At 46.6% G+C, this 27996-nt stretch overlaps 1 protein-coding gene across 2 annotated transcripts; it reads left to right on the top strand.

The window, feature by feature from the left end:
• Positions 1 to 1261: 1261 nt before the first annotated feature.
• Positions 1262 to 27996, top strand: LHFPL4 (LHFPL tetraspan subfamily member 4). 2 transcript variants are annotated; one of them, XM_037801105.1, is made up of 4 exons: positions 1338 to 1384; positions 2278 to 2763; positions 22988 to 23224; positions 25852 to 27996. In XM_037801105.1, exons 2-4 carry the CDS (start codon positions 2358 to 2360, stop codon positions 25950 to 25952), a joined length of 744 nt encoding a protein of 247 aa, XP_037657033.1. In that variant the 5' UTR covers positions 1338 to 1384; positions 2278 to 2357; the 3' UTR covers positions 25953 to 27996. The 2 variants fall into 2 exon arrangements, 1 of the variants encoding a protein (XP_037657033.1); XR_005211351.1 differs by having other exon boundaries at positions 1262 to 2763; positions 22988 to 24562; positions 25852 to 25954.

Below are 27996 nucleotides of genomic sequence, written 5' to 3'. Positions count from 1 at the left end.
TGGGTCTGAGGTTCCCAAATTTTGAGTTTGTATAGACCCATAATTTTTAAAATTTTTTATATAAGCCTGACTATTTTTTTTTCTTTTGCACAATGAGGACATGAAAAAAAATTCCACTAGCTGTCACCACCATTCTTAAGAGAAAGGGATTTTTACACTAAAAAAGCAGGAAGTACATAATCTCAGAAAAAAAGAACAGTTCTCCCTTCCAATACTCCCCCCCCATAAGACTGTTGGCAACCTTATGTGTTTTGTTTTTTTTTACTGCAGATAAATGTAAATTTCAACACACCCACCCCTGAGTGGGGTCAGTATTTGGGATGATTATTTTGCACACACACACACAACTTACATACACACGTATACCTGTGATGTGGGGCTTAATCTATCCATATATAGAGTGGAAAACAGAGTTTCAGAGAGGGCAAGTGCAAGGCACAGAGATAAATGGTAGTCAGGGTCCGTTTGGGTGCTAGCCAAGATCATCTTGACACATGGTAAGCCAAAAGCTATTTTACTGCAGGAAAAGAAATGACCCAAACTGGCTCCCATGGAGTCCCCGGGTGTGTTCTTGGGCCTAACCATGTGCCTTGCTTTGAAGCTTTGTTTAACACATCTTCACGGTATGCTCGCTTCCTGCCAGGCAGTGGGCTGGGCCCTGGGGAGCGCGTGGAGAAGGAAACCAGTGCGTTCCCAGTCTTCTCTCCTGTTCCCCTGAGGCTCACTGGGTCTTGTTCCCTAGGTGCAGCTCCTTGCGCCGGCAGCCAACGAATCCCCAAACTAGACGTGGGCTGATAGCACTTTAGGGGGTTCCCTCTCCCAGGGGTGTTGGCAGTTTCCTAGGAGACTCTGGAAACCTGCAACGCCTCCAAGACCCAAAGGACTGGAAGTGTAATGGTGGAGCTTCTGGCATTGTGATAGGTTGTAGAAGAGGTAATCTGGGGGCAAGTGATCCAGTTCAAACCCTGTCAGATAACAGCCCCTTTCCCCATTCCCACGGGCTTTGCGGGTCCCACAGCCCCACAGTTTAGGCTGGAAGGAGAAGTCCCCCAAATCAGAGGGTCTGCTGTGGAGGGGGCTTGCTCCTCTGGCTGGGGAACCCCGGGGACCGTGCCCAGCCCTCCCCCTGACTGCTCGAACCAGGAGCGCCCCTCCCCCGTTCCTCCCCGCCTCGCCAGCTCGCGGCGAGAGCGCGCCTCCGCCGGGCCGCGCCAGTGCACGAGAGCGCGCGCTTCGGCGCGGGAGCGCGCCCTGGGGAGAGCCCGAGCAAGATGGAGGCCGCGCCGAGGCCGCCGCCTGGGCCCAGGCAGCTGCTTCTGGGAGCGCCGAGCCGCGGCGCCTAGGCCGTGCCAGTGCAGGACCCGTTGTCCCCGACCCGGCCCAGGTTGGTCTCCCCGCACCTCCTCCGGGTTGTTGCAGGCTCCGCGCGGGTCCGGCCTGGGCGCGGGGCAGCAGTCCCCCCACCCTCGGCCCTACTCGGGCCCGTCCTCTCCCCGGCGCCCCGGGGGACAGCTCCTGCCCATCTTCAGCCCCTTGCAGCCCAGTCTGCCCGCCGGCCCCAGTATCTCATCCCCTTGGCCTGGAAAGTCCCTCTTTCAGCCCCGACCCGCCAAGCCTAGGCTCCCTCAGTCTATATCCAGCCTTACCTTCTAAGGATCTCCCTCCAGACCCTGCAGTCCCAGCCCCCGACTTTCCTATACCTATTCCACCGCTTCGCCCTCTTAGACCCGCATACCAGCCCTGTCCGTGTCCCAGTCCCCATATCACCTTCCTGGTCCCCCAGTATTAGTTCTTATGTTCTCTTCTTACCCCCTCATGGAACCGTCCACCCCCTTCCCCATAGCCCCTTTATAGTCACCTTCCCTCTACTGATACCAGTCCCCCAAATTTCCTTCTGAGCGACATATATACAGCTCCTCTACTAAGAATCCAAAACCAGTCCCCAGCCTCCGTTCCATCTCCCCCATGACCCCCTCCTGTTCCCCCACTACCGGCTCCCAAGCCCTCTCCTCGACTCTCCCATAACTGCTTTCAAGCCTCCTACCGATTCTAGCTACCATAGCCTCATCCCTGCCGCCTCATACCAGCTCCCCAACTTTCACATGGCCCCTTCCTAGGCCCCCCAAATCTTTGCCAGTGCCCTCAGACACCGCCCCAACACTCTCACGAACCCCTTCTAGCCGCCCCCCCCATACAAGTCCCTAGACCCCCCAGCTCCGCCCCAGGCCCCGCCTCGCGAGTTCCTTGGCTCAGGGCACCTCTCGCGTGCGTCCCCAGCTCCCGCCCCGCAACCCGGCGGTCGGTCCCGGGCCGGCGGCCCCAGCCAGCCCCCGCCGCCGGCCCCGCCCCCGGGCACCATGCTGCCCTCGCAGGAGGCCTCCAAGCTCTACCACGAGCACTACATGCGGAACTCGCGGGCCATCGGCGTGCTGTGGGCCATCTTCACCATCTGCTTCGCCATCATCAACGTGGTGGTCTTCATCCAACCCTACTGGGTGGGCGACAGCGTGAGCACCCCCAAGCCCGGCTACTTCGGCCTCTTCCACTACTGCGTGGGCAGCGGGCTGGCGGGCCGCGAGCTCACCTGCCGCGGCTCCTTCACCGACTTCAGCACCATTCCGTCCGGCGCTTTCAAGGCGGCCGCCTTCTTCGTGTTGCTCTCCATGGTGCTGATCCTCGGCTGCATCACCTGCTTTGCGCTTTTCTTCTTCTGCAACACGGCCACAGTCTACAAGATCTGCGCCTGGATGCAGCTCTTGGCAGGTAGGGGAAGGGGCGGGGCCGGACCCCCAAACGAGGCGCCAGGGACGGGGGCTCCTTCCTCCTGCCAGGTCCCCTTCTTGGAGGAGTCAGAGGTAGGTTCTTCTCCTCTGTCTTAAGATACTCATCTCCTTGAATGACCCTTAGCAGCCAGCGGGAGTGAGGATTCAATGAGACAACTTGGGGCATAGGGCAGAGCCTTATAACTGGGGCCTAGGATATGTGTACCCTGATATGGGCAGACTGCATTTATAGGTGGGTTAGCATTATGTTAGCGTCTCTGAGGATCTCTGTCTAGGGGAGCATCTCTAAGGGAGATATTTATCTGAGTGAGGGGTTACTCCAAGGGTGATCAATTTCTGTTGTATTGCAAAGAGAATTTGATGGGGAGTCAAGAGATCTGACTTTGACCTTTCACTTGCTAACATTATCAACTTGGTTGTCTGAGTTTCACTTTGAGCCTGTTTCCTCAGCTGTGTAACACTGGAGAGCATTCTAAGAGGACAGATGAAAGAGTATCTTGTGAACTGTAAAGTGCTGTGAATAGCTAAGGGAGGAGGAGGAGGATGTCTATGGTGTGCAGCCAATGGCTGAGATTCAGTTCGTTGACAGCACTTGGCAACATGAGTCTCTGAAGGGCAGGTCTCCACTCCCCCCTACTCTCACCCCCTACCCCCACAATGCATGAAAGGCTCTTTTGCCATGCCCAATGGGAATGAGTCCCTGAGACCCTCAAAATGTTTGGCTAGGATAGCATTCTTGTCCAACAACAGGAGAAAGTCCTTTTGGGAATAAGAAATGCTGAGACAGTTTTCCAGGATCCATTAGAGTGAACTCCACCCCCATCTTTCTTGATCAAAGACAAATTTTGAAGACTCAATAACTTGGGTAATTGCCTAATTGCAGGCAGGGATGAGATGGGCTGGGGAAAGTGAGGCCAGGAGAGAGCAGGGTTGGAGGAGGAGGGCTAGTGAAAATTAGGAAAAAGCTTGGGGTCCTCCAGCAGTGAGAAAGAGAAAGAAGAATGTGATACTCATGTGGTAGAGATCACTTTTTTAAATAAGCACCTCAGGACAGACATTCAACAAATGTCAGCCCCTTCAGAAGAAACTTGTTATGTATTATGTCACTCGATGATTCCACCATTCAAAGCCTTGTAAGGGCTTTTCATTAGAGGGTGCAGTGTATCCTCTTGAACATTTTCATCAAGGGAAAACCTTCATCTTTTAAAGGGAATGGATATGATTTTGGCTGGAAGTCACTCAGGGCCAAGTATGGAGAATAAGGTGGTCAAATTTAGTATTGTTAATTGGGTTAAAAGCCAAGGGGTGAAGACAAAGTCATGAGGCTGATTTTCTTCTCCAAGAGAACTTTTACAAATGCAGGGAGTAATTGCTGCTCCATTGGAGTCATTTCCCAAGCTCACAAAAGTAGGGCAGGGTTTATTCAGATGTGGACACACTAATGGGCTTGTTTCAATCCCTCTCACCACCCTCAACTTAGATGTAGGTCTGAATCTTCAAAGAGGGTGTGAAAGGAGAATTGTAGGATATAGGGGATATCTCTCCAGAATTTCTCAGTGACACCAAGAAAGGTGGATTTTATGTATTTCTATTCTATTCTTACAAAGGCAAGCTGGAAAGAATATATGCTGTACTCGAAACCCCAATTCTTCAACTTTAATTTGGAGTCTGCAGATGGGTAGCTGACCTCTTGGCCTTCAAATTCTCTGTAATCCATGTAGGTTTAATCTTGGGGATTTGATGAACTGTCCAATAACTCCATGTAATCATAGGATTTCAGAATTCTTAGAGAATCTCCTTCCAATTTCACACACACACACACACACACACACACACACACACACACACCATTTTGGAAAGAAGAAAGTGAGCCAAGAGAAGTGAAATGTTTGCCTAAAGTCATGCAGTCAGCAAGACAGTAAGCTAGGACTAAGGCCTGGGTTTCTTGACTCCTGGCCCAGTGCTTTTTCCCTGGTGTTACTGCCCCACCCCCGAGGGCTGAGGGGGCAGTTGTCAGAGTTGAGCAATTTGTACCACTTTGCTAAGAGATTTCTGAGTTCTCTGGGTAAGTGACTGATTCACTTTTCTTAATAAAGTTCCACCAGGCCAGAGGCCAGAGCACTGGACTACAAGTCATAGGAAGGGGGAACTTGGCCGACTCTACCTGTGGCTCACCATGCAGTGTTAAGCAAGTCTTTTTAGCCTAAATCTCAGTTTTCTTATCTGTACAATAGAGGATGAGGGGGAGTAGTTAGATTGGTTGATTTAAAGTATCTCTTTGAGCCCCATGAGGCTCCTATAAAAACTTTCACCAAGATAATTCCATTCAGAAAGTGAGAAATCCTTCATCCTCAGAGGAACTGCAGAGGAGCAAAGGGCTTGGTTTGTGTCAGATAAGAATTAGAATGCCTGTCTTAGGATTCTTGTTCCAGGGAACTTTTACTCAAGTATACTAGGGTCTTCTAAGTACAGAGCATTGGACCATTGGGAAAATGTAGAGGTATTCATTGCCTTGTTTATTTCTCACCTGCTTGGTGATCATCCTTATGCTAGGTGCTGCAACATGGAGATTCATAAGACACCGTCCTTGAGCCCAAGGAGCTCAGGTCTATAAAATGTAATCTCTGCCTTCAGGAGCTTACCATCTAGTTGGGTCGCTGTATTGACCAACAGCCATTCAGTGACAAGTGATAGAAACCCAGCTCAAACTGGCTTAAACAGATAGAAGTAAAATAAAGATGGTAGGGTTTATTGATGCACATAACCTAAAATCAAAAGTATCTGGTTTAAAAAAAAGAGGATCTGGCTTCAGGCAGGGATGGATCCAACTGCTCAAATAATACCACTGAGAATCAATCTCCATTTTTTTTTAAATTTCTTTATGTTGGCTTTATTTTAAGTCCATTTCTATCTTTAAGATGACAAATAAGGTCTCTGGCAGCTCTGAATTTACATTGCCTCAGCTTAGCAATACCTGTGGAAAAAGAACACCTGTTTCCCAATGATTCCAGCAAAAGTTCCAGGTCTGATTCTCATTGGCCTAGGTTTGAACAAGTATTCACCTCTTAGTTAATTATGGTGATTTTGTCTGCGGCCTGGGGCACATTCCCATCCCTAGACTACATAGGCTGATAGCAGAGAAAGGTCAAGTCCCACAAAGGGAAATCAAGTGCAAATACTGGAAGGAGGGGGAGTGAGGTAAGACGAGTGCAGACAGAAGCTTTCCTCTGAGTGGTCTGAATGCCAATGTGTGTTGGGCTGTACGTGCTGTGGAAACCTGGAGAAATAGAGGGGGCTGCTGGCTTAGTTGGGAAGTGAGGCTTGAGCTGAGCAGGGTGTTGACAGGGATGAGGTGTGGGAGAGCATTTTGAATGGAGGGCAAGACCATGGGCAGAAAGGCAAAGGTGAGAAAGCTACATGTGATTTGAGTGTGTCACCCATAGAGGGGAGCCGTGGGAGGAGAGGCTGGGAAGGAATGATGAGGCCACGTGGCATGCACGGCTCTGAATGTCAGGGCCAGGAACGTGGACTTTAATCAGCAGGCAGTTGGAAGCTGCTACTACTGTACTACCATTATTATTTTTTGTTAATGTGATTTTATTGAAGTATATTCATATACCATACAATCATCCAAAGTGTACAATTGTTCACAGTTTCATATTATTATTATCATTATTCAAGAAAATAATTACCTTATTCTGAGCCTTTTGTGTGTACTAGACCATGTGCTAAGCATTTTGCTTGCATAATATTATTTAATCCTCACAACAATCCTGTGGAGTAGGTACTAATATTATTTTTTACATGAACAAACTGAGTCTTAAAGAGCATGGCATATGTCCAAGGTCATACAGGTGGTAAGTGATGGAGCCGGGATTGTAACTCCATCTCTCTGACTCCAAAGCCCAAGCTCTTGGTTAAAGGAGGAATAATGGTGGGGATAGCTGCTGGATGTTGTCAGCCAAAAGAGTTGTAGAGAGTCTGGGAGACCTAGGTGGCTCTTTAAGGAATTAGGGATCAGCTTTTCAGAGCCTCTTGGGATATTTCTGCTCTTCTTTCTTAACGAGCACATACAAGGTGGTAACTTCAGGCTAAACATTTTCATATTCATTATGTCATTTAATCTTCATCTGTTAAAAAATGCTGGTGCGGGCACTGAGGCTCAGAGAGGCCACCTTGACTTCCTAAGGCCATCTAGTTGGTTAAGTGGCTGGCCTGGAATTTTAACCCAGGTCTCCTGACTCTGAGGACTGTGGTTTCTTGGCTGAACTCCAGTAACCTCTCCAGAACTCCTCTGCCACTGCCTGGCACTGTCATCTTGTATGTTTTTGGTTCAACTATAGTGGAAACTCCTGGAGGGCTAGTATCTGTTTGATATTTCAGTGCATACATAAAGTAAGTGCTCAGCCATTGTTGAACAAATGAATGAATGAATGGACAAACACACTAGGAGTAAAGGAGGCACATATTTTAGAGGTAGCATTTTCTGATGTGATGCTTTTCAAACTTCAGTGTGCACCCTTGGGAAGCTTGTTAAAAATGCAAATTCCAAAGCTCTACCCACCTCCTTCCCACTCTGATTCTATATGTCTAGGGTGGATCCAAGAATCCGTATATTTGTCAAGCAACCCTAAGTCATTCTGATGTAGGTGGCCAGTGGGACAAGTTTTTTGTTGTTGTTGTTGTTTAAATTAAATTCAGTTTTATTGAGGTATATTCACATATCTTACAGTCATCCATGGTGTACAATCAACTGTTCACAGCACCATCACATAGCTATGCATTCATCACCCCAATCCATCCTTCAACATTTTCCTTACATCAGAAAGAATCAGAGTAAGAATAAAAAAGAAAAGTGAAAAAGAACACCCAAATCATCCTCCCATCCCACCCTATTTTTCATTTAGTTTTTGTCCCCATTCTTCTACTCATCCATCCATACACTAGATAAAGGGAGTGTGGTCTACAAGTTTCTTACAATCACACTGTCACCCCTTGTAAGCTACATTGTTATACAATCGTCTTCAGGAGTTCAGACTACTGGGTTGGAGTTTGATAGTTTCAGGTATTTACTTCTAGCTATTCCAATACATTAAAACCTAAAAAGTGTTATCTATATAGTGCATAAGAATGTCCACCAGAATGACCTGTCAACTCCATTTGAAATCTCTCAGCCACCGAAACTTTATTTCGTTTCATTTCGCATTTCCCTTTTGGTCAAGAAGATGTTCTCAGTCCCATGATGCCCGGTCCAGATTCATCCAGTGGGACAAGTTTTGAGAGGTATTAGTCAATTGGATTAAGGAGGTGAAGAGGAAGGGAACTGAAAATTACTGAGAAGTGCATGTAGCTGTTGGCTGGAGACCTCATTTCCTCACCACATAGGCCTCCCTAGGGCAGCTTGGGCATCCTTTCAACATGGCTTCTGGCTTTCCCCAGAAAGAGTGATCCAAGAGAAAAATAACCAGGAAGAAGCCACACCGCCTTTTACTGCCTAATCTGACACTATATACCATCACTTAGATCATACCCTATTTGTTAGAAGCAAGTTACTAATGCAGTCCCTATTCGAGGGTAGGAGAGTTAAGTTCCTCCTCTTGAAGGGAGGAGTATAGAAGGATTTGGGTATGTACTTTAAAAACCACCACAAGTGGTAACATACTGAACACTCGGTCGGTGTCTTGCTTATTTAATCCGAAAATACCTCTTGGAGATTGTTCCATGTCAGAACAGAAAGAGCCACCTCTTTCTTGATATCGGCGTCATATGCTTTTGTATAGCTGTGCCATAATTTATTTAACCAATCTATTGATGAGCATTTAAGTTGTTTAGGATATTTTGATATAACTATATTGCAATGAATAACTTATATTGTATATAAGCAATTTGATGCATATGTAAGTATGAGAATAGAATAAATCCCTAGAAGTGAAATTGCTGGATTAAATGGTATATATATTTTTACAGTTCTGATAGATGTAACCATTGTACCCTTCATAGAGGTTTTACCAAGTTACACTCCCACTAGCAATGTATGAAAGTACTTATTGCCCTACATCCTTGCCAACTCAATATGTTACCAAATATTTTATCTTTAATAATCTGATGGGTAAAAAGTGCTCTTATTATGAATAAAATTGACCACCTTATACATTTTTTTCTGTACACTGAGTTCGTACACATTTTTCTCTCAAGTTAATGGTATTTTTCCTCACTGATTTGTAAGAACTCTTTATATATTAAGAAAATTTAGCCCTTTGTCTGTGATACAGGTTAAAAATATTGTTTCCCAGTTTGTTATCATTTGACTTTGTCTATGATTTTTCCCCCCTGGACAGAAATTAGATTTTTCTTAATATAAGCAAAAAATCAGTACCCTCTCTTATGGCCCCTGGATTTAGGGTAATACCTAGAAAGATCTTGAAGTGTTTTAAGAAAAACACAATCAGATCTGATTGTCGATGGAGAGGATGGGTTGGAGGTATCAGGAGGGTGAGGGCTTGACTCTTCTTATTCTGAAAATCTCTTATTTTTGTCTTTTTCTTTGAATTCCCATTTCATATGATTTATCATTATCAACCTTTTGTCCCAGAGCAGCTTAATGGCATAAATGAGAGTCTGTGTCTGGGACATAGTTGGTGCTTAGTATTTATTGAATGAATGAATGATGATGTCTGATTCAAATTCTGTCTTCACCACTCACACCTATGGAAGAAGCAGAGTTCAGTGACCAGATGACCTCCTTTTGAATCCTGACTGTGCCAATACTAGCTGTGTGTTCTTGGTAGAGTTGCTTAATTTCTGGTCTCAGTTCCCTCAACTAAAAAATGGGGACAATAATAGTAACCATCTCATGGGGATGTTGAAGGATTAATTGTGAATATGCATACAGACCCTGGCATGAAGTAATTATTATTTATTGTTATTAATTATTAATAATTATTAGTTAATAATGATTATTATTAGTTATATGACCTGGGTCAAATCACCTTGGCTTCGACATTCCATGGTCTGTGCTACAACAAGGGAGGAAAGGGTGAAAAGTGGGAGAGTTGGGAGATGAGCTTGGAAAAGTAGGTAGGGCTGGCTTACAGAGGGCCTTGAAAGTTGGGCCTTGGAGTCTGAGTCTCGTCCCTAGGCAAGGAGCAGCTGCTTTCAGGCATGGGAGTGGCCAGGACCAGATGTGGGTTTCGAAATATAACTAGGGTGGGTAATGGACCTGTCCTGATGGAAGCCTGGTGGGAGAAGGCTGTGTGGTCCAGGTGGAATGCTGATGAGGCTGGGGGAGGACGAGCGGGAGAAGGACCGGAAACCTGTTTAGGAGATCAGCTGCCTGTATGGGGGCAGAGAGGAGGAGGCAGGTGTTGCAGGTGATCCCCGGTTTCCGCCATGGATGACTGGGTCTCTGGAATGCTGTTCACAAAGGATGCAGGAAGAAGGGTAGGTTTGGGGTGAGGGAAGATAAGATCAGTTTGGGAAATGTTGAATGTGAGTTCCCTATTGGGATGCAGAAGAGGAAAGGTTCAACAAGCAATTGGATATGCAGGTCCAGGGCTTAGGAGACGGGTATCTGCTGGAAATGGAGATCTGTGCGTCATCAAAGGAATCTGAGTGTGGACTAAATCACCCAGGAAGAATGGGTGGAGGGAGAAGAGGAGGCAGCCTGGGAAACCCCAAGCTTTAAAGGGGCAGGTGGAAAAGGAGGAGCCACTGAAGGAAACTGGGAATGAGGAGACAGTGAGCAGAAGGAAGCAAAGTAGCAATTGAGAAACTGAGAATGATGGCTTTGAGAAAGGGCACCTGTCTGGAGGAGCAAGTGTAGGCTGGGAATTGATGGAGTCATCTAGAGGGTCCTCATGGAGAACTGCAGGGAATGAGAGTAGGAGGCTGATGAAACCTAGAGATGGGTGTGGCAGAACTGAGCTAAGGCCAGGGTCCTGGGCCTGGAGAGGAGAGGCTGATTCAAAGTTACACCAACAGACTGTGGGCTAAGAGAAGCCTGACCCTAGGGGTGGTGGCCAAGAGTCAATAATTCCTTCCAAGTAATTACCAGGCAAAGGGATAGAAGTCCCTTATCTCTGTAACATCGGTGATATCAGATACAATTATTTGTGTTTAACAACCTTCCCTAACCATGACCTGAGAACTGAATGACTTCAGGGAACAGGGTCCCAGGCAAAGGAAAGGGTTGGTGCAAAGGCCTAGAGGCAGGAATGAACTCGACATATTTTAAGGGACAGAAAGGAGGCCGCTGTGGCTGGACTGAGTGAGTGAGGGGCCATAGTGGTGTGAGAGGAAGGCAGAGCCAGAGTGTGGGGCCATGACCAGGGGTCAGGATCGTATTCTAAGTGCCATGGGAAGTTTTTGGAGGGTGGGAAGCCGGGGAGTCATGGGATTTTTGTTTTTGAAAGATCACTCTGGATGCTGCATGGAGAACAGACTATGTTGTAGCGTGGGTGGATGCACAGAAACAAGTTCGGAGGCTACTGCAGACAGCCAGGGGAGAGATCGTGGTGGCTTGGAGCAAGGTGACAGCAGTGGGGATGGGCAGAAGAGGTCAGATTCCGGTTAGTTTTTGGAGGCTGAGCCAATCAGCCTTGCAGATGGATTGGATATGGGAGGTGAGGGAAAGGGACGTGTTCTAGGTTTTAGACCCAGCATGTGGGTGTTTGGATGGTGGGTGGGGAGCCCAGCCACAGGAGTCTCTGTGCTGATGGGGACATTATGATAGGCCCTGGATCTCTCAGATCTGGTGGGTCATCGGTTAACTGTTAGCATAGGCCCAGCCTCTCGTGTAAGCGGAGCAGAGCCGAATGCCTGGACTTGTTCAGGAGGGTCATGTGCACAAGCAGCTTTAACCGGCCCCCCTGACCCTCTTTCTCCTGGGGGTCTCTCTGTCAGCTGGTCATTACAGCCCTCCATGGTACCAGGCCTGGGAAGCCTTTCCCTTTGGAAGCTGTTGTCCCAGTGCAAATGCCCTTCCCTGGCTCTCCTCGGCCCCAAAGTCAGCCCAGTCATTTCCAGGAAAACCTTCCTCAAGGTGAGGGAGGGAGTCCCAGGGAATACAGAGGAGCCCATTGTGTGTTCTATACTCTCCTGATTCTCTGTAAAGCTTCCCTTTTCTAAGACTGTTTTTTTTTTTTTTTTTTTAATTATCATTGTTCTTAAAAAAATACTAGAAAATACAGATGACCAAAATTATACCCATAATCTCACTCTCTCATAAACAGTCATTCTTAACTGCTTGGTTTATTCTCATAACAGTACAGAGTACTAGTTAGAAGCAGGCTCTGGAGGCAGAGTGTCTGAGTTCAAATGCTCATTCTGAAACTTACTAGCTATGTGACCTTGGATAACTTGCTTAACCTCTCTGTTACTCAGCATCCTCAACTGTAAAAAGGAGATAATAACAATGCCATAGAGTTGTTGTGTGGGTCTTAAATGAGTTGATGTGCATACTGCCTGGCATGGTAAATTCTATATAACTATTTGCTTTAACTATATATGTAATTTTTTTCCAAAATGAAATTACATTGTATGTTATTTTTCATAGCCTCTTTTTCCACCTATCATGAGTATCTGCTGTGTCATTAAATCTAACTCAATATAATCTTGATAGAGTAGTATTCCATGGCATGATAGAGCTATATCCCCATATTGTTGAATATTTGTTTTTTCTTTCTTTGCTTCCTTTTTTTTGTCTATGCCTCCTCTCTCTTATAAATAACAATGTAGTGGACATCCTCGTAGCTAAATCTTAGAGCATATCTATGACATTTTCTTAAGATAAATTTCTAGAAATGGGCAAACTCAGACAATGGGGTATAGCAATTTTCATTTTTATGTTTTTGAGATCAGTCCCTTATTTCTGAGTTATATTTGACCAGTGCATTGCCATTCTTTGTCGATTTGTTTCCTTCCTACTGGATGAAAATCTCTGGGAATTGTCACTTATTAGTACTTGACTACCTGCCCACCTTCTACTATATTAATGTGGTTCAAAATCCAAAAGGTGCAACAGGCTATCAGTGAAAATCTCCCTCTTACCCTGTCCGCCAGTCACCCAGTTCTTCCTAGAAGTAACCGGTGTTATCAGTGTCTTATAAATCCTTCCAGAAGTATTTTATCTGCATGTAAGAAAATACACACACACACATCTTTCCCCCCTCTTTAGAGAAATGGTAGCCCCCATATGATATATATTGCTTTGGACCTTGCCTTTCACATAGCAGTGTCTCCAGAGAGCTCTTCACATCAGCAAGTACAGAGCTTTCTCAGTTGCTTTTATGACTGTGTAGTATGCCATTGCACTGTCCTACTATACATATATATTTTTAATCATTTACCTATTGGTGGGCATTTAGGTTATTTCCACTGCTTACTTATTACATGCAATGGTGTGCAGCCTTTTTAAAAGGGTCAACTTTTATTGAAGTCTGACATACTTAGAGAAAAGCGCAGAACTCACAAGTCTACAGCTCCGAGAATTTTCCCAAGGTGAACCTACCTACGTAAACAGCACCCAGATAAAGAACCTCACACGCCCTTCCAGTTACATACCTGCAGAGGTAATCACTATCTTGACTTTAAATCCTATAGATGAGTTTTTCCCGTTTTTGAACTTTATATAAACAAAATCATACTTTCACTCAACATTAAGATTGTTAGATTCATCCAAGTCGTTGCACATAGCAATGGTTTGTTCATCCTCCTAGCTCTATAGTATTCCACTGAATTAAAATGCCACAATTTATTTATCCATTCTGCTGTTAATAGACATTCGGGTTGTTTCCAGTTAGGGGCTATGAATAAAGCTTCTGTGAGCCTTCTAGTACACATTTTTTGGTGAACACATCTACACATCTCATCTGGATGTACACTGAGAAGAGGATGGCTGGTTTCTGGGGATGGCTGAGTAGGTCTCAGATAGATACTTAGGCCCAGCAGCTTCTTGAGGGTTGTGATGCACCGGGCTGAGTTCCTCTCTATCGTTGCCCCCTCTTAATTTGTAGGCTTTTTTCTTCCCTTGCTGAAGACTGGCAGGTGGTGAGAAGGGCTGATGGGCAGGCCTCCTTTAGCAGCTAGTAGCTGGCCCTTCTGCCCCACTGAGGCCCATCTCTCAGGTGACCGAGTCTTGCTGAGCTTCCGTCTGCAAGGCTTGGGTGACAGGGACCCAGGCTAAAAAGCAGGCGATGGCAGATCAGAAAAGCCCCATCAGGAGAGAGGGGAGTGGGGGCCTCTTTGGAGTCTGCTGGGGGACAGAAAGCCCTGGGGCATCGAGTGTGACCCCGGTAATGGGTGGCGCCTGTGGCATGTCAGGCAGGGAGCCGGACAGCTGAGGGAAAACAGGCCTTCTGGGAGAGCCCAGCTCAGCAGATGTCTCTTGGGGATGGCGTAACAGTATTTTAATGCAACTATTAAAATAGCTGAGCATAAAATGTATCATTAGAAAGCTTTATATAAAGGCACATTTATAGCACAAGCTTTAAAGGAAACAAACACGTAAGTATAAAGTATTTTTTCTCTTACTTATTTTTTACCACCTCTTAGTCTCAGTTGCAAGCCCCAAACTAAAGTATTCTTCCTTTAAACTCCCCCTTAGTTTCTTAATTATTTCTTAAACGCTTACGGAGATCCCATGCCCTGAAATAGGAAGAGGAGAACTGGGCCTAATAATATAGTTTTTATTATTAAAGGAATATGTGTGGATGGTAAACACTTTCAACTGTATAGGAGGATATGGAATAAAGAGTAAGTGCCCTCCCTTCCCTCCCTCCCTCCCCCTTCCCATCCACCTTTCAGATGTAACCATCACTAAGCTGCTTCTGTATCATTCCAGAAATGTTTCTAGATATGCAGACTTACATATGTATTTATGTGTATTCTTCAAAAAAATTTATGTTTTAAATTATGTTTTAAAATTTCACAAGTAACATATGAATGCATTCGATCTGCGAGAAGCTGAAGCCCCCACTGCCTCCCTGGCCAGAGGCAGCCGTTCTTATCGATGAAGTTTCTGTTTTTCCCCAAATTTTTCTGCACTTTTGCATACATGCCTGTTATCTATGTGCCCTCCCACCCCCAACCTTTTTAGAGCACAAGGAGAATCACACCTGCATGTCCTCTTTCTCCCTGCTTATCAAGCCCCAGTGGGCTGGGGGTGAATCCTGCTCTATTACTTCTAGCTGTGTGACCTTGTGCAGATCACTTAACTTTCTTGGCCATTCTCTACACGTAAAATGTTAGAGCCCTAGCCATCACATCTACGTTCCAGGCAACAGGATGGAGGGAGGAAGGAAGAAAAAGAGGGCACAGAACACATTCTAGCATCCATATAAATCTGTTTATATAAAGCGATATCCTTGAAGCCACACAACACACCTACATCCAGTTTTGCTTAGTCATTTGGCCACATCTAGCTGCAAGGGAGGCTGGTAAAATGTGGTCTTTATTCTGAACAGCAAAGAGCTCAACTAAAAATTAGGGGTTCTAGTATTAAAGAGGAAGGGGTGAACAGATATTGGAATGGTTAACTATCTGTCTCTGTCCTGATTTAGGTGAAAATTAATCTTACCTCCTTCCCCAGGCAGCCACTGTTAACATTTCCTAAGTCTTTGGAACAAGGCTTCTTTGTCCAAGATTTATTCCACTCTGCTAAAAGTGGTCCTAACCCACCCCTGCTCCATCCCTAATAATTTTCCATGCATCTTCCTATCTGTCATGTCATTTGTTTCTCATAAAAACTCTGTGGACAGGGCAGGTGTCATGACATCCCCTACTCTTTTTCCTGAAGGGCTTCTACATCATTTTTTTGTTTTGTTCTTTTAAAATAAAGTTTTATTAAGATATATTCTCACACCATACAAACCATCTGAAGCATACAATCTTTGGCTCACAGTATCATGACATAGTTGTGCATACAACCCTATGATCAATTTTAGAACATTTTCATTATTCCAGAAAAGAAATAAAGATAAAAAATAAAATCCAAATCTTCCCATCTCCTTATCCCCCCCCATTATTGATGCCTACTATTGGTGATGTACATTTGTTATTGTTGATGAAAGAGTATTAAAATATTACTGTTAACTGTAGTCCATAGTTTGCAATAGGTACATTTTTTCCCCATATACCCCTCTGTTATTAACGCCTTGTAATAGTGTCATACATTTGTTCTAGTTCATGAAGGAACTTTTTTTACATTTGTAAGTTAATCATGGATGCTATACATTCCTGTGTTTAACCTCCAACTTTCCTTCTGGTGACATACATGACTTGAAACTTCCCCTTTCCATCACATTCACACACCATTCAGCACTGTTTATGATTCTCACAATAATGTGCTACCGTCACCTCTGTCCATTTCCAAACGTTTAAGTTCATTCTGCACATATTAAGCAACTGCTTTCCATTCTTTAGCCTCAGATGAACACCCCCCCCTTTTTTAAAAATTCAGTTTTATTGAAATATATTCACATACCATACAATCATCCATGGTATACAATCAATTGTTCACAGTACGATCATATAGTTATGCATTCATCACCACAATCGATTTCTGAACATTTTCCTTACATCAGAAAGAATCAGAATAAGAATAAAAAATAAAAGTAAAAAAAGAACACCCAAACCATCCCCCGCCCATCCCACCCTATTTGTCATTTAGTTTTTGTCCCCACTTTTCTACCCATCCATCCACACACTAGACAAAGGGAGTGTGATCCACAAGGCCTTCACAATCACACCTTGTAATCTACATTATTATTCAATCGTCTTCAGGAGTCCAGACTACTAGGTTGGGGTTTGGTAGTTTCAGGTATTTACTTCTAGCTATTCTAATACATTAAAACCTAAGAGGTGTTATCTATATAGTGCATAAGAATGTCCACCAGAGTGACCTCTTGACTCCATTTGAAATCTCTCAGCCACTGAAACTATTTCGTCTCATTTTGCATCCCCCTTTTGGTCAAGAAGATATTCTCAATCCCATGATGCCAGGTCCAGATTCATCCCCGGGAATCATATCCTGCATTGCCAGGGAGATTTACACCCCTGGGAGTTGGGTCCCACGTAGGGGGGAGGGCAGTGAGTTTACCTGCTGAGGTGGCTCAGTTAGAGAGAGAGAGGCCACATGTGAGCAACAAAGAGGTACTCAGGGGGAGACTCTTAGGCACAATTATATCCAAGTTTAGCCTCTCCTTTGCAGTAACAAGACCCACAGGGGCAAGTCCCATGATAGAGGGCTCGGCACATCAAACCACCAGTCCCAGTGTTTGTGACATCAACACCAGTCTAGGTGAGGAAGTCCAACACTTCTGCACCTTCCCTAGCTCCTCGGGGTGAGGGTGGGAGGTGACCCCCTTTTAACAGATGAAGAAACCAAAGCCCAGAGAGGTAAACTGACTTCCCCTAAAATTGCACAGTAAGGAACAGAGCTGAGCCTCCTGCTGAGGCCGTACCAGTTGAGCATCGTCTCCCAAATGTGGGACACGTGCAGGGTATCATTACGCAGCCAGTGGTGAGCCTGTTATACCCTTTACAACTTCTTTTAGAACTCCAAGGAGAAAGTCTCAGTTTAGTGCTAATTGTCTTTAACTCCTGTCACACTTACTAATAGGTCTTTTGAATAAAGAGAGAGCAACCCTCAGGCACAGAGCGTTTGGCAGGCAAAAGTATCTAACTAGAATTTAATAACATTGTTTCGACTTCACTGTGCTTATTTTTTTAGTTTCCTCCTATTTATGGCAAATGATCTTTATTTCCTTTTCTTTGATACTAATATAAATTTCACTTTTAAATTAAATATCTCAGTTAAAAAGTGAGTTTATTCAAAGAAAAATATTAAGCAAAGACATGTCTTGGTTTGAATCAGATCCCACCACTTGTCAGCTGTATGACATTGGATAAGATAGATACTTGATTCCTCTGAGCCTCAGTTTTCTTGTTCACAAAATGAGGATAATTTATACCACCTGATAAATTTGTTATAGGATTAAATGAGATAAAGAAGTGTCAGGAGTCTGGCACCCTAGCACCTAGTTAAGGTGAAACACTATGTTTTTACATTATTATTACATTATTAATAGCATTAATATTATTGTTCTTAATTTTATCACAATACCTCCTGGCTGCCTGGAAGAGGGAAAGACAGTGGACTGGGGGGTAAATGGAAACATGCCTTATCCTAAAGTCCCTGCCCCTACCCCAGAGGTTTTCAACCAGGCACAACTTAGCCAACCAGGGGACATTTAGCAATTTATGGAAACACTTTTTAATTTTATTTAAGCATTTTTTATTGTGAACTGTAATAAATATACAGAAGAGTGATAACTTTCAAAGTACAGTTTAACAACTAGTTATAGAGCAAATTTCAAAGTATGGTATGGGTTACAGTTCCACCATGTCAGTTTTTTCCTTCAAGCTGCTCTGTTACCCTAGAGACTAAAAAAAAAAAATTATATAAAGATTCAGTAGTCATAATCCTTTGTTAAATCCTATCTTGTCTGTTGCTACACCTCCCTTTCATTTGCTCATTTTCTCAATCTTCAGGGATATCTGGGCAGTGACCACCTAACCTGTTCATATTGAATAGGGGTGTTGACATTATGGGGAAGGGGGATGCAGCTGGTTGATATTCATGAAGAGACTGGTGCCTCTGGGTTTTGGGACTTATCTGGCATAGGGACAAACTGGAGGTTTTAAGTTTCTGAAAAATAAACTTAGTGAGTGAGACTTTTTTAGAATCTCAGATGGAGACCTGGTTATTCGTTAGGGTTTTAAGAATACTGTTGGTTGGGGCTTGGCATACTGTGGCATTTGCAATATCTAGCTGAAGCATGCATAAGGTAACCTCCAGGATAGCCTCTCGATCTCAACTCTATTTGAAATCTCTTAGCCACTGAAACCTTTTTTTTTTTGGTATTTCCTTTCCCCTTTTTGGTCAAGAAGGCATTCTCAATCCCATGATGCCAGGGCCAGGCTCATTCCTGGAAGTCATATCCCATGTCTACAGAGAGACTCATACCCCTGGGAGTCATGTTCTACGTAGTGGGTAGGGTGATGAATTTATTTGCCGAGTTTGGCTTAGAGAGAGAGAGACCACATCTGAGCAACAAAAGAGGTTCTCTGGGGGTGACTCTCAGGCATAATTATAGGTAGGCTTAGCCTCACCTTTACAGAAGTAAGTTTCATAACAGCAAGGCTCAAGGTTGAGGGCTTGACTTATTAAGTGGGGTGGGGTCCCTAATTTCACATAGCAAATATTCTGTCCAAAATAAACACTCACTGTCTCACATTATCCTCACTTAGTTGTACAACCTTCATCACTCTCAATTTTAGACTATTATCATAACACCAAACACTCCATAACTCTTATCACCCTCCAATATTTATACAACTCTGTTGTTAACTCTTTTTAATAGTGTCATACATTTGAAGTAGATAATGCAAGAACTTATTTATATTTGTAGTGCTGATCTGTGGGATCCATGACTTTAAAAAAACCCTTTCAATCATGTTTGCCTTCAATACTGGAAACACTTTTTATTATCATTATGGGGAGGTCATTGTCACTGGTGTCCAGTAGGTAGAGGCTGAGGACACTGCTAAACATCCTATGATGTGCAGGACAGCCCCCACCACAACAAAGAATCATCCAATCCAAATGTCAAAAATGTGAAGTGAGAAACCCTGCCCTACTCTGAAGTCTCTGTTCCTGCACCGAGGTCATTGCCTCCTCCATTGCTGGTTCTTCAGCCAGCTCATTCTTTCCAAAAGAGACTTGAACTTGGAATCCAAAGACCTGTCTCATTTCTTCATCCAGCAAACAGGGATGCTGAAGCCTGCCTTGCCTGTAGTCAGTCCATTGCCTGATGGCTGAGCCACTTGGTCACTTTGCTGGTGTTTCTTTCTCACTTTCTCCAGGTGTCCAGAAACCCACATATGTCTTGCCTCCATCTGTTTGCCTTCTGGGCATTCCCTATTCTCCGAGCAGCCCATGGGGCATCATATGCACCATCTAGGACACTGCAGAGCAAGGAGACAGAGAGTGGTGAATGAGAGATGGAGAAAGAGCCCCCACCCCATCAAACCCCAGCCTTCTCTGACCACCCCTGTCATTCTGGGTCTCAGCCCCTAGCCTGCTTCCTCTGAAGCACTCCTTGATGTGTATCACTGCTCTATTTGTGTACTGACATTAATTTCACAGTGTCTCCTGAGGCCAGACACTGCCTGCCTGTGTTCCTAGCAGCACCCTGCACCCGGCACAGTGGAATGTAAGAAGAGTGAGGCAGAGAGAGGGAACAGTAAGAGGACAGATAATGGAGAAGGAAGAGAAGAGAAGGGGGTGTTGAATGAATGTTAAATGCTGAGAGATCTAAACTGAAAGGGAAAAGGAGGATGGAGCCTGAGACTTGAGGGTGTGGGAGATATGAAGAAACAGATGGAAACAAAGATAGATGAATTGGGTGGAGAAGAGCAAGGAATCGAGACAGGCAACTAGAGAGGGGCGGAAAGCCTCACTGAGGTCGCGGTGGGCGCCCGAGGTGCAGAGGGGAGGAGGACAGCCCGCAGGAACCCGGAGCCTCACTGCCGGTTTCCATGGAGACGGGGATGCTCCCGGCAGTAGAGGAAACTGACTGAGGTGGGTCCTGCTCCGCTGGCACCGTGGGAGAGGAGAACTGGAGGGGAAGCCGAGGGGCAGTGTGGATCTGCTCCTTCCCTGTGCTCTTCTTCGCCCCTCTCTTCCGCAGGGGGATCAGAGCCCGAGGATGGGGAAGGCCCTGGGAACACCGAGGGTGGAATGAGGGCCTGTGGCAGAGGCTGCTCCTTCTCTCCCATGCCCCCGCCCTTGGAGTTTCACCCTCCTCCCCTCCCGGATAGAGTCTTGGAGGGTCTTGCAAAGTGTCAGGGATATGTGGGGGGAGGGACTGGTCAAATCTTCTCCTGAGGCGGCTCCTGCTCTTCCCCCCAGGATTCAGTCGTGAGCGTTCTCTCCGATTTCCATAATGTCCAGTCCTAGGGATTTAAATACCCACACATGCGTTATATCTCCAGGTCTGATTTCTCCCTTGTTTCGGTGTCTAACAGGCATCTCAGACTTAACTTCTACAATTCATAAACTCACCAAACTCATTCCTGCTGTAGGGCATTTGCAATTGCCATTCCCTTTACCTGGAACTCTGTTCCGAGCCCTTAGACGGGGGTGTGCAACCCTAGAGCTGGGAAGGATTATCTTGGAGGATGCCAGCGTTGGAGAGCGGAGGGAGCACCGCTTACAATGTGTGTGTGTGTGTGTGTGTGTGTGTGTGTGTGTGTGTAATGTGTGTCCTCTGTTGGAGCGGGTAGCTGGGCTTCAGGAAAGGGTGTGTTGCTTTAGCTCTGGATCACAGTGCTGTGGGGCAGGAGGGTGGGAGAGAGTAGTTGAGGCGGAACTGGAATCGGGGCAGCTTCACTCAGGGAGGGAGGGGCCACCACCCCGTTGGCAGGCCGGAGGAGTCTGTGCCTAGGGAGCACTCCTTCGCACTGTAGACGTGGGAGGGAGCTGTCAAGGCTGAGGGACCCTGTCCCCACCCTGAGGACCAGACAGGACTGATGGACAGTGGGCAGAACTGACCAACACCCCACTTTGTCTTCTAAAACCCAGTTAAGCGCCTCCCCCACCCCGTCGTGGGCTTGTTGCGGCGTCTGAGGCCCCACAGCTCCCCTTTGGAACTTCTAGGTCTCAGACACAGTAACCCAGACAAGGGCGTTGGAACTGATAGACAATACGAGGGCAACGTCAAGCTAGCCGGAATTCCGAGGGCTGCCTCCTACCGGGTCTCCCGCCCATACTGAAGTGGCGCTCGCGTCTCCGCAGGAGAGGCTAAATCCAGGAGATCTAGGCGCCCGCTTGGTGCTGATTGGGCTGTGCCGGGGCATGAGCCCCTGTGGGAGCCAATCACTGTTATCAGGGGGATGCAATGTGCTGATTGGCTCAGACTAGGAATCCACCCGCTACCGGGAGGAGGCCACCCAGACCTCAGGGCTGGAATTGGGGGAGGTGGGTCTAGGAGGAACCAGCAGCATCCATTTGGAAGGCCTGCCCTTCTTTTCCCCACCCCCTCCCTCTCCCTCTATCCCTCTCCCTTTTTCTCTATTTGTCTCCTCATCTGAACCATCAACTACCCCATTATTTCCTTATCTGCGTGATGCTTTTTATCATTATGACCGTTTTTGATACTAACCGCTAACATTTATTGGGGACTTACTGTGCCAAGCACTTTACATTTGTTGTCTTGCAAAATCTTTACATCATTTGTAAACATCAGTTATTGTTATCCTTATTTTATAGATGAGGAAATAGCGCAAAGGTGATAGGAACTCGTGCAAAGTCGCATAGCTAGTAACTAGCCGGCAGGGATGTGAACCCCAGCACTGTTAGCCACTTTGGGATAATGCAGCGCGGGGATCCATGTCCCCCACCACACTGGCCCTTGGTCAGTACTACCTGAGTGAGGGAATGCCTGGCCCCGTGCTAAGTGGGTTTACAGGCATTACCTCGTTTAATCTTCAAGGCAACCTGTGAGGTAAGAGCTATGATTTTCATTATATAGACAAAAGGGCCCAGAAAGGCCCCGTGGCTCCCCCAAAGGCATATAGCTAGGCAAGTGGAAGAACTAAGTTCAAATCTTATCCTTCTCATTCTGCAGTCCATTCCCCTAGAACGGTGCTCAACTGCGTGAATGAGAACTAATTTCCAGCATCTTGAAGGGACTGAAAATGGTACTCGGTTAATGAATGTATGAAAAGAACATCCTCAACAAAAAGATGAGGCAGATGGGAGAGGCTAAGCATGGCTAGGAATGCTAGAGAGGGCTGAAGGAGGTGGCTGTGATTTTCTATGTTCTCATATTTCCAGGAAGCCTTCCTGGAAGAGGAAGTGATTTAATGGAGGAGAGAGAGGAATTCGGAGGGCTTCCTGGAGGAGGAGCTGATTTGATGGGGGTGTGGAGGGCATTGAGACTTGGGCAAAGTTTCTGCTCCTCAAGGCGGGAGGCGCATCCCAGACCCTTCTATGTCTAGGAAACCTACAGAAAGTGGTTAATGGGCTCTTTGGTTGATGGGTGCAACAGGATGCTGGGGGTGGTCCTTGGCTCTGGGGAGTAATGAACACATTCTCTCTTCCTCCCTGACTATGCGGTGGCGCCGGTGCTCGCTCCCCTCAGCTCTGTGCCTGGTCCTGGGCTGCATGATCTTCCCCGACGGCTGGGACGCCGAGACCATCCGGGACATGTGCGGGACCAAGACGGGGAAGTACTCCTTGGGGGACTGTTCAGTGCGCTGGGCGTACATCCTGGCCATCATCGGCATCCTCAACGCCCTCATTCTCTCCTTCCTCGCCTTCGTGCTGGGCAACCGGCAAACAGACCTGCTGCAGGAGGAGCTCAAGCAGGAGAACAAAGGCGAGTGTGCCGGGCTGCGGGGCTGGGCGGCTGGCATCGGCACGGCCTGCTCCTCGAGGGTCGGGACAACTTAAAATAAAAGTAGTAAAAGGGATGCATTCCAAACAATACAAGCACTTTGAAAACAGTTTGACATGATCCATCAGAGCTGAACATGTGCACGCCCTATGACCCAGCAAACCCACTTCTGGGTCTAAACCCACATCTGGGTCTAAACTCAAGAGAAATGTACAAAAATGCTCATGGAAGCAGTTTTCAAAATTGCAAACATCTGAAAACAACCTAAATGGCCCATCAACAAGAGAATGGATAAATAAAAGGTGGTACATTCACATCACAGTAAATAGTACCCAACAATGAAAATGAATGAACTTCTGTTATGTGTAACAGAATGGATGTGGCTTGGAAACGTGATACTGAGAAAAAATACAAGTTCCAGAAGATGACAGAGTGATATTTTTTATTGAGTTCAAAACCAAGCAAAACTAAGCAATCCATGACTGTATGTGTATATATATATTTTTAAAGCAAAGAAATGGTAACAACTACAAGAGGTAGAATGGTGATCATCTCTAGTTGGGATGGAAGGGGAGAAAACCAGGGCCATCAATGGGGGACACATAGGTATATGCAAATTATTGGTAAAATTATAGTTCTCATATGGTTTATTCACAGGTATTTATTACAATATGTTTTATAATTAGTTTATTAGGTATAAACTTTTGTACATATCAAATAACATATTTAAATACAATGAGGAAAAAAATTACACATAAGGCCAGAGTCCCCCTCTTCACCTTCCTTATGGGTGACCTCGGTTATCAGACCCTTTTCTATGCATCTACATACATTATAGGTCCCTTTATAAAATATATAGTGTTATGTGCTAACATAAATGTCATCATCCTAAATGAATCCCTCTTAAGATTGCTTTTAATGCTCCACTCTAGAGCATGTCTTAAAGAACCTTGTCATTTCAGAGAGATCCCTTTTTATCCAATGCTTAGTGTTACATAAGATGAATGAACTGTAGTTTATTTAACCATTCTCCTTTTGGGAGATTTTTTCCAGTTTTTCACTATAATTGACAATGCTACAATGGTCAGTGCATGCTACAATCTTGGTACATGTCTTTTTATGCACACGGGCAAGTGTTTTCTTGGTATCTTTCAATAAGTGGAGGTGCACACATAAAATTGTACGATGGTGCCAGACTGCTTTCCAAAGGAGTGGTGCTGATTTGCACTCCCTGAAGCTGGTTTCACAAGTAGAGTCTTCTGCCACGCTGCCTCTGGATCAAAGAGAGACACTGCAGAGGTGGACAGAGCAGCTCTGTAGGTGTGTATGCTTTACCCTGAGAAACAGGAGTAGTAATTTTCAGTCTCACCCTTCGTTGAGCTTTTACCATGTGCTAGGTTTATATTTAGCTCTTTCCATTAGCTATATTCATCTCCTGGAGTCTCTCTTTTCCTGTAAAATGGGGATAATGGTAGGGAGGATGAAAGGGGATAATGTACACAAGGTGTTATCTCATGTTGACAGGAGATAGTTTAGCAGTGTGGTTGAAAATCTTGGATTGTGGAGGCAGACTGTATTTGGGAGACGGCTCAGCTATGAAGTTCCTTAACCTTTTTGAGCTTCAGTTTCCTCATTCAGGAAATGATAAGAAAAGTACCACCTCACAGGGCTGTTATGTGAGGAAGAAACGAGAGTAGGCCTGTAAAGTGGCAAGCACATTGTCTGGCAGGCAGTGAATACTCAGTAAAAGCTTTGAATCCTCCCAGCTACCCAGTCAGGTCGGCATCAGGGCCACCATTTTATGCATGAGAAAGCTGAGGTTTAGAGAGTTGAGTGACCTGTCCAAGGTCACCTAAGTGGGGGAGCCAGGATTTCAGCCCTGGTCCAGGTCCAAAGCCCAGGCTCTTCCCCACGATGTCACGCTGCCTGGCTCAGCCTGCCGGGGCTAGAGACTTCCTGCCCCTCTTTGTGCCCTCCTGGGCTGATGGCCAGCTGACCCACCCTTCTCTGGGGCTCCTTCCAATAAAGACCCTCAGACCAGGTGGTGTCTGAGGTCTTGGAATGAGGCCAGAGCCCGCCCTCTGGTGGCAGCTTCCGGAAGTGCAGGCCCAAGACAGCCTTCTGGCCTTTCTGAAAAGGGCTTGGCATGACTAGGACCCAAGGCACCCAAGGTGGGTCGATGCACTGCCTTCTCCTCCCTCCGTAAAGCTCCTCAGCCTCCAGTGTTAAAAGTGTCTGGAGGCGAGGACTCAAGGGTTCAAGATAAGTCTCACAGTTCAGTTCTGGGTCAAAGACCTCTGGAACAAGAGTAAAAAATAAAACAAACTGCTACCATTTCCAGCATTTGCTATGTGCCAGACAGTGTGCAAAGCCCTTTACTAACATTATCCTTCTCATTTTGACCCCTCAGAGATACCCCGTGAAGGTTATTAGCCCCATTTTACAGGTTAGGAAATTGGGGTCTCAAAGAGGGTGAATGGCTGGCTCAAGGCCACCAGATAGCCAGAGGCTTGGCTGGGATTTCAGTTTTGCCCCAGGGAGTGGATAAGGGAAGCCCTGATGCCCTGCAGGTTTCTGACTTTCTCCACTTCTCTCTCTCTTGGTCTTAGATTTTGTGAGCTCTACAATAAGCTCTGTGCTGAGGCCAGGAGGCGATGTCTCCGGATGGGGCGTCCTCCCCTGTCCCGTGGCTCACTCGCAGGGACCCTGAAGGCCAGGACCACGGCCCAGGAATTGAGCGCACCTCAGCTTGTCCTGTCTCCTGCCTTTCATCCCTTCTTTCAAGCTCCGATGGAAGGCTCCAGCCTCAGACTTACTTCTTACCTGCTTACTACTCACCTGCAGTTTCCAGGCTCTGAAGAGAGGATAGGGCTGGGATGTAGCCTGGGGTAGGGGAGAGTCCTTTCAGGCCCTTGGAGGGTCTCATTCTGGCTCCTCCCTCCACCTGACCTAAGGGAGCCCCAATCCTACCATCCCCTGGGCTTCTCCTCTGTGCTCTCAACTGGCCTGGAGGCCCCTGCAGAATCCCAGGGGAAGGAGGCACTGTGACCAGCTCCCCAGGCTCCCTCAGTGGGGACGGGGCAGCAGGGCTGTTGCCGGGCTGTATCCTTGCCTCCTCTGGCCCCTGCCTCCCACAGGAATTTAATCAAGACACTGCCCTGAGGAGACTCTTTCCTACTTTTTTTTCTTCCCTGATGATGGGTCCACCTCATCTGTCATAGAGCTCCAGGTGCCACCAGCCTCCCCAGGGCCTCTGCCCCTGCTCTAGCCTGCTCCCAGTTCTCCCCAAGGAATCTTAGCTGCAACGAGGGAGAAAGCATGGGGCCTCCCTGTCACCTGATGACTGGGGCCCCGTTCAGCCCAGTCTGAGAAAAGACAGAAAGGCCCCGGAGGCTGTGAGGGGAGATGCTCCGACTCCTGTCTTGGTGGTGCCTGACCTCGGAAGCTGGAGCTCTGTCGCTGCTCAGCCTGGGGCTGGCCTGGCCTCCTGTCTGCTGGGATGACTCGCCAATGACTGGACCCTTGAACCTGGCCTGTTTTATACAGCAGACTTCTTGGCCCTGTTGTCAGGGTTGGAGGTTGGGGAGGGGGTTGAGAAGTTAGGGGATGTGTCACCCTTCCCGTCTCTTCTTATGCCTCCCACCCTGGGCATCTGCCAAGGGCAAAGACTCTTGCCTCTTTGATACTTTTCTGCATAACTTGAACATGCAGGTCACCTCTGAACAGGGTACCCCCTGACCCCACCCCCAGGCCTTGTTACCCAGCCCCTGCCTCTTCCTCCTCCTTGCCCACCTTCTCGCCTTGTGATATGCCCAGGGTCCACAGCCTGATGGGCAGTGCTTGGAGTCGAGGCATGAGTGTGTGTGTGTGTGCAAGTGTGTGTGCGTGTGTGTGTGTGTGGAGGGGGGCAGATGAGAAGTCTTCTCTCCCCCTCCCCTCTCACCATGGGGGTATCTCCCAACCCCCTTCGCAGGGAGCAAGTGAGAGGGACCCCAGGTGTTTTTTAAACACCCCTCAACACCTTGTGGATTTGGGAGCAGAGCCATCTAGCCATGGCAGTGCCCCACCCTGGGGCTTGGATAACTGCTTTCAGCATCTACTTCAGGGTGGCAAATTGGCTTCAACTAGTGGGCCTGCTCCTATCTGTGGGTTCTGGTTGAGGAGTGAGGCCCCCTGCAGGCTCATTGGGGAAGCGTGCGGTTATCATTTAGTTATGTCTGCCTCAGCCAAAGGAAGGGGAACAAACCAGTTTGAGTGCCATGTATTTGCCAACTCTGTGTTCATCTCCAAAGGACTTGGATCAGAGGTTTAGGATTTCCAGGAAAGACCCCAGAAATGCTCTGCCTCTCTTGTCTCATCTGGACCATAAATGGAATCAGACACGGGCCTGGTAGGATTCCTGAAACTTGGAACTTACCAAGTCCTGACCCCACCTTCTTAACTCACTTCTCTGGACAAATATCCTCCCTCCCCCATTCTCTGGCCCCAGCACTGTGCTCCCCTCTATCCTGCTCCCACAAAGCCCCTCACTGCAGCCACATAGCCAGGCTGCCTGGGGAGTGGGGCTGTCACACCTGGGTCTCCAAGTTAAATGAGAGGGTGAGGGGAGTCTCATGGGAGGAGTGGGGAGCAGGAGCTTCTCAAAGATACAAACCAAAGCCCAATGTTGAAAGGCTGTAGGTGCAGAGGTGGAGAGAGTGAGAGGGGCAGCCAGGAGCAAGTGAGTAGGAATGGGGGGGGGGGGAGGGAGCAGA

This window comes from Choloepus didactylus, chromosome 1, assembly GCF_015220235.1.
Source record: "Choloepus didactylus isolate mChoDid1 chromosome 1, mChoDid1.pri, whole genome shotgun sequence".
NCBI lineage: Eukaryota > Metazoa > Chordata > Mammalia > Pilosa > Megalonychidae > Choloepus > Choloepus didactylus.
This window is presented reverse-complemented; position numbering and strand designations above follow the sequence as displayed.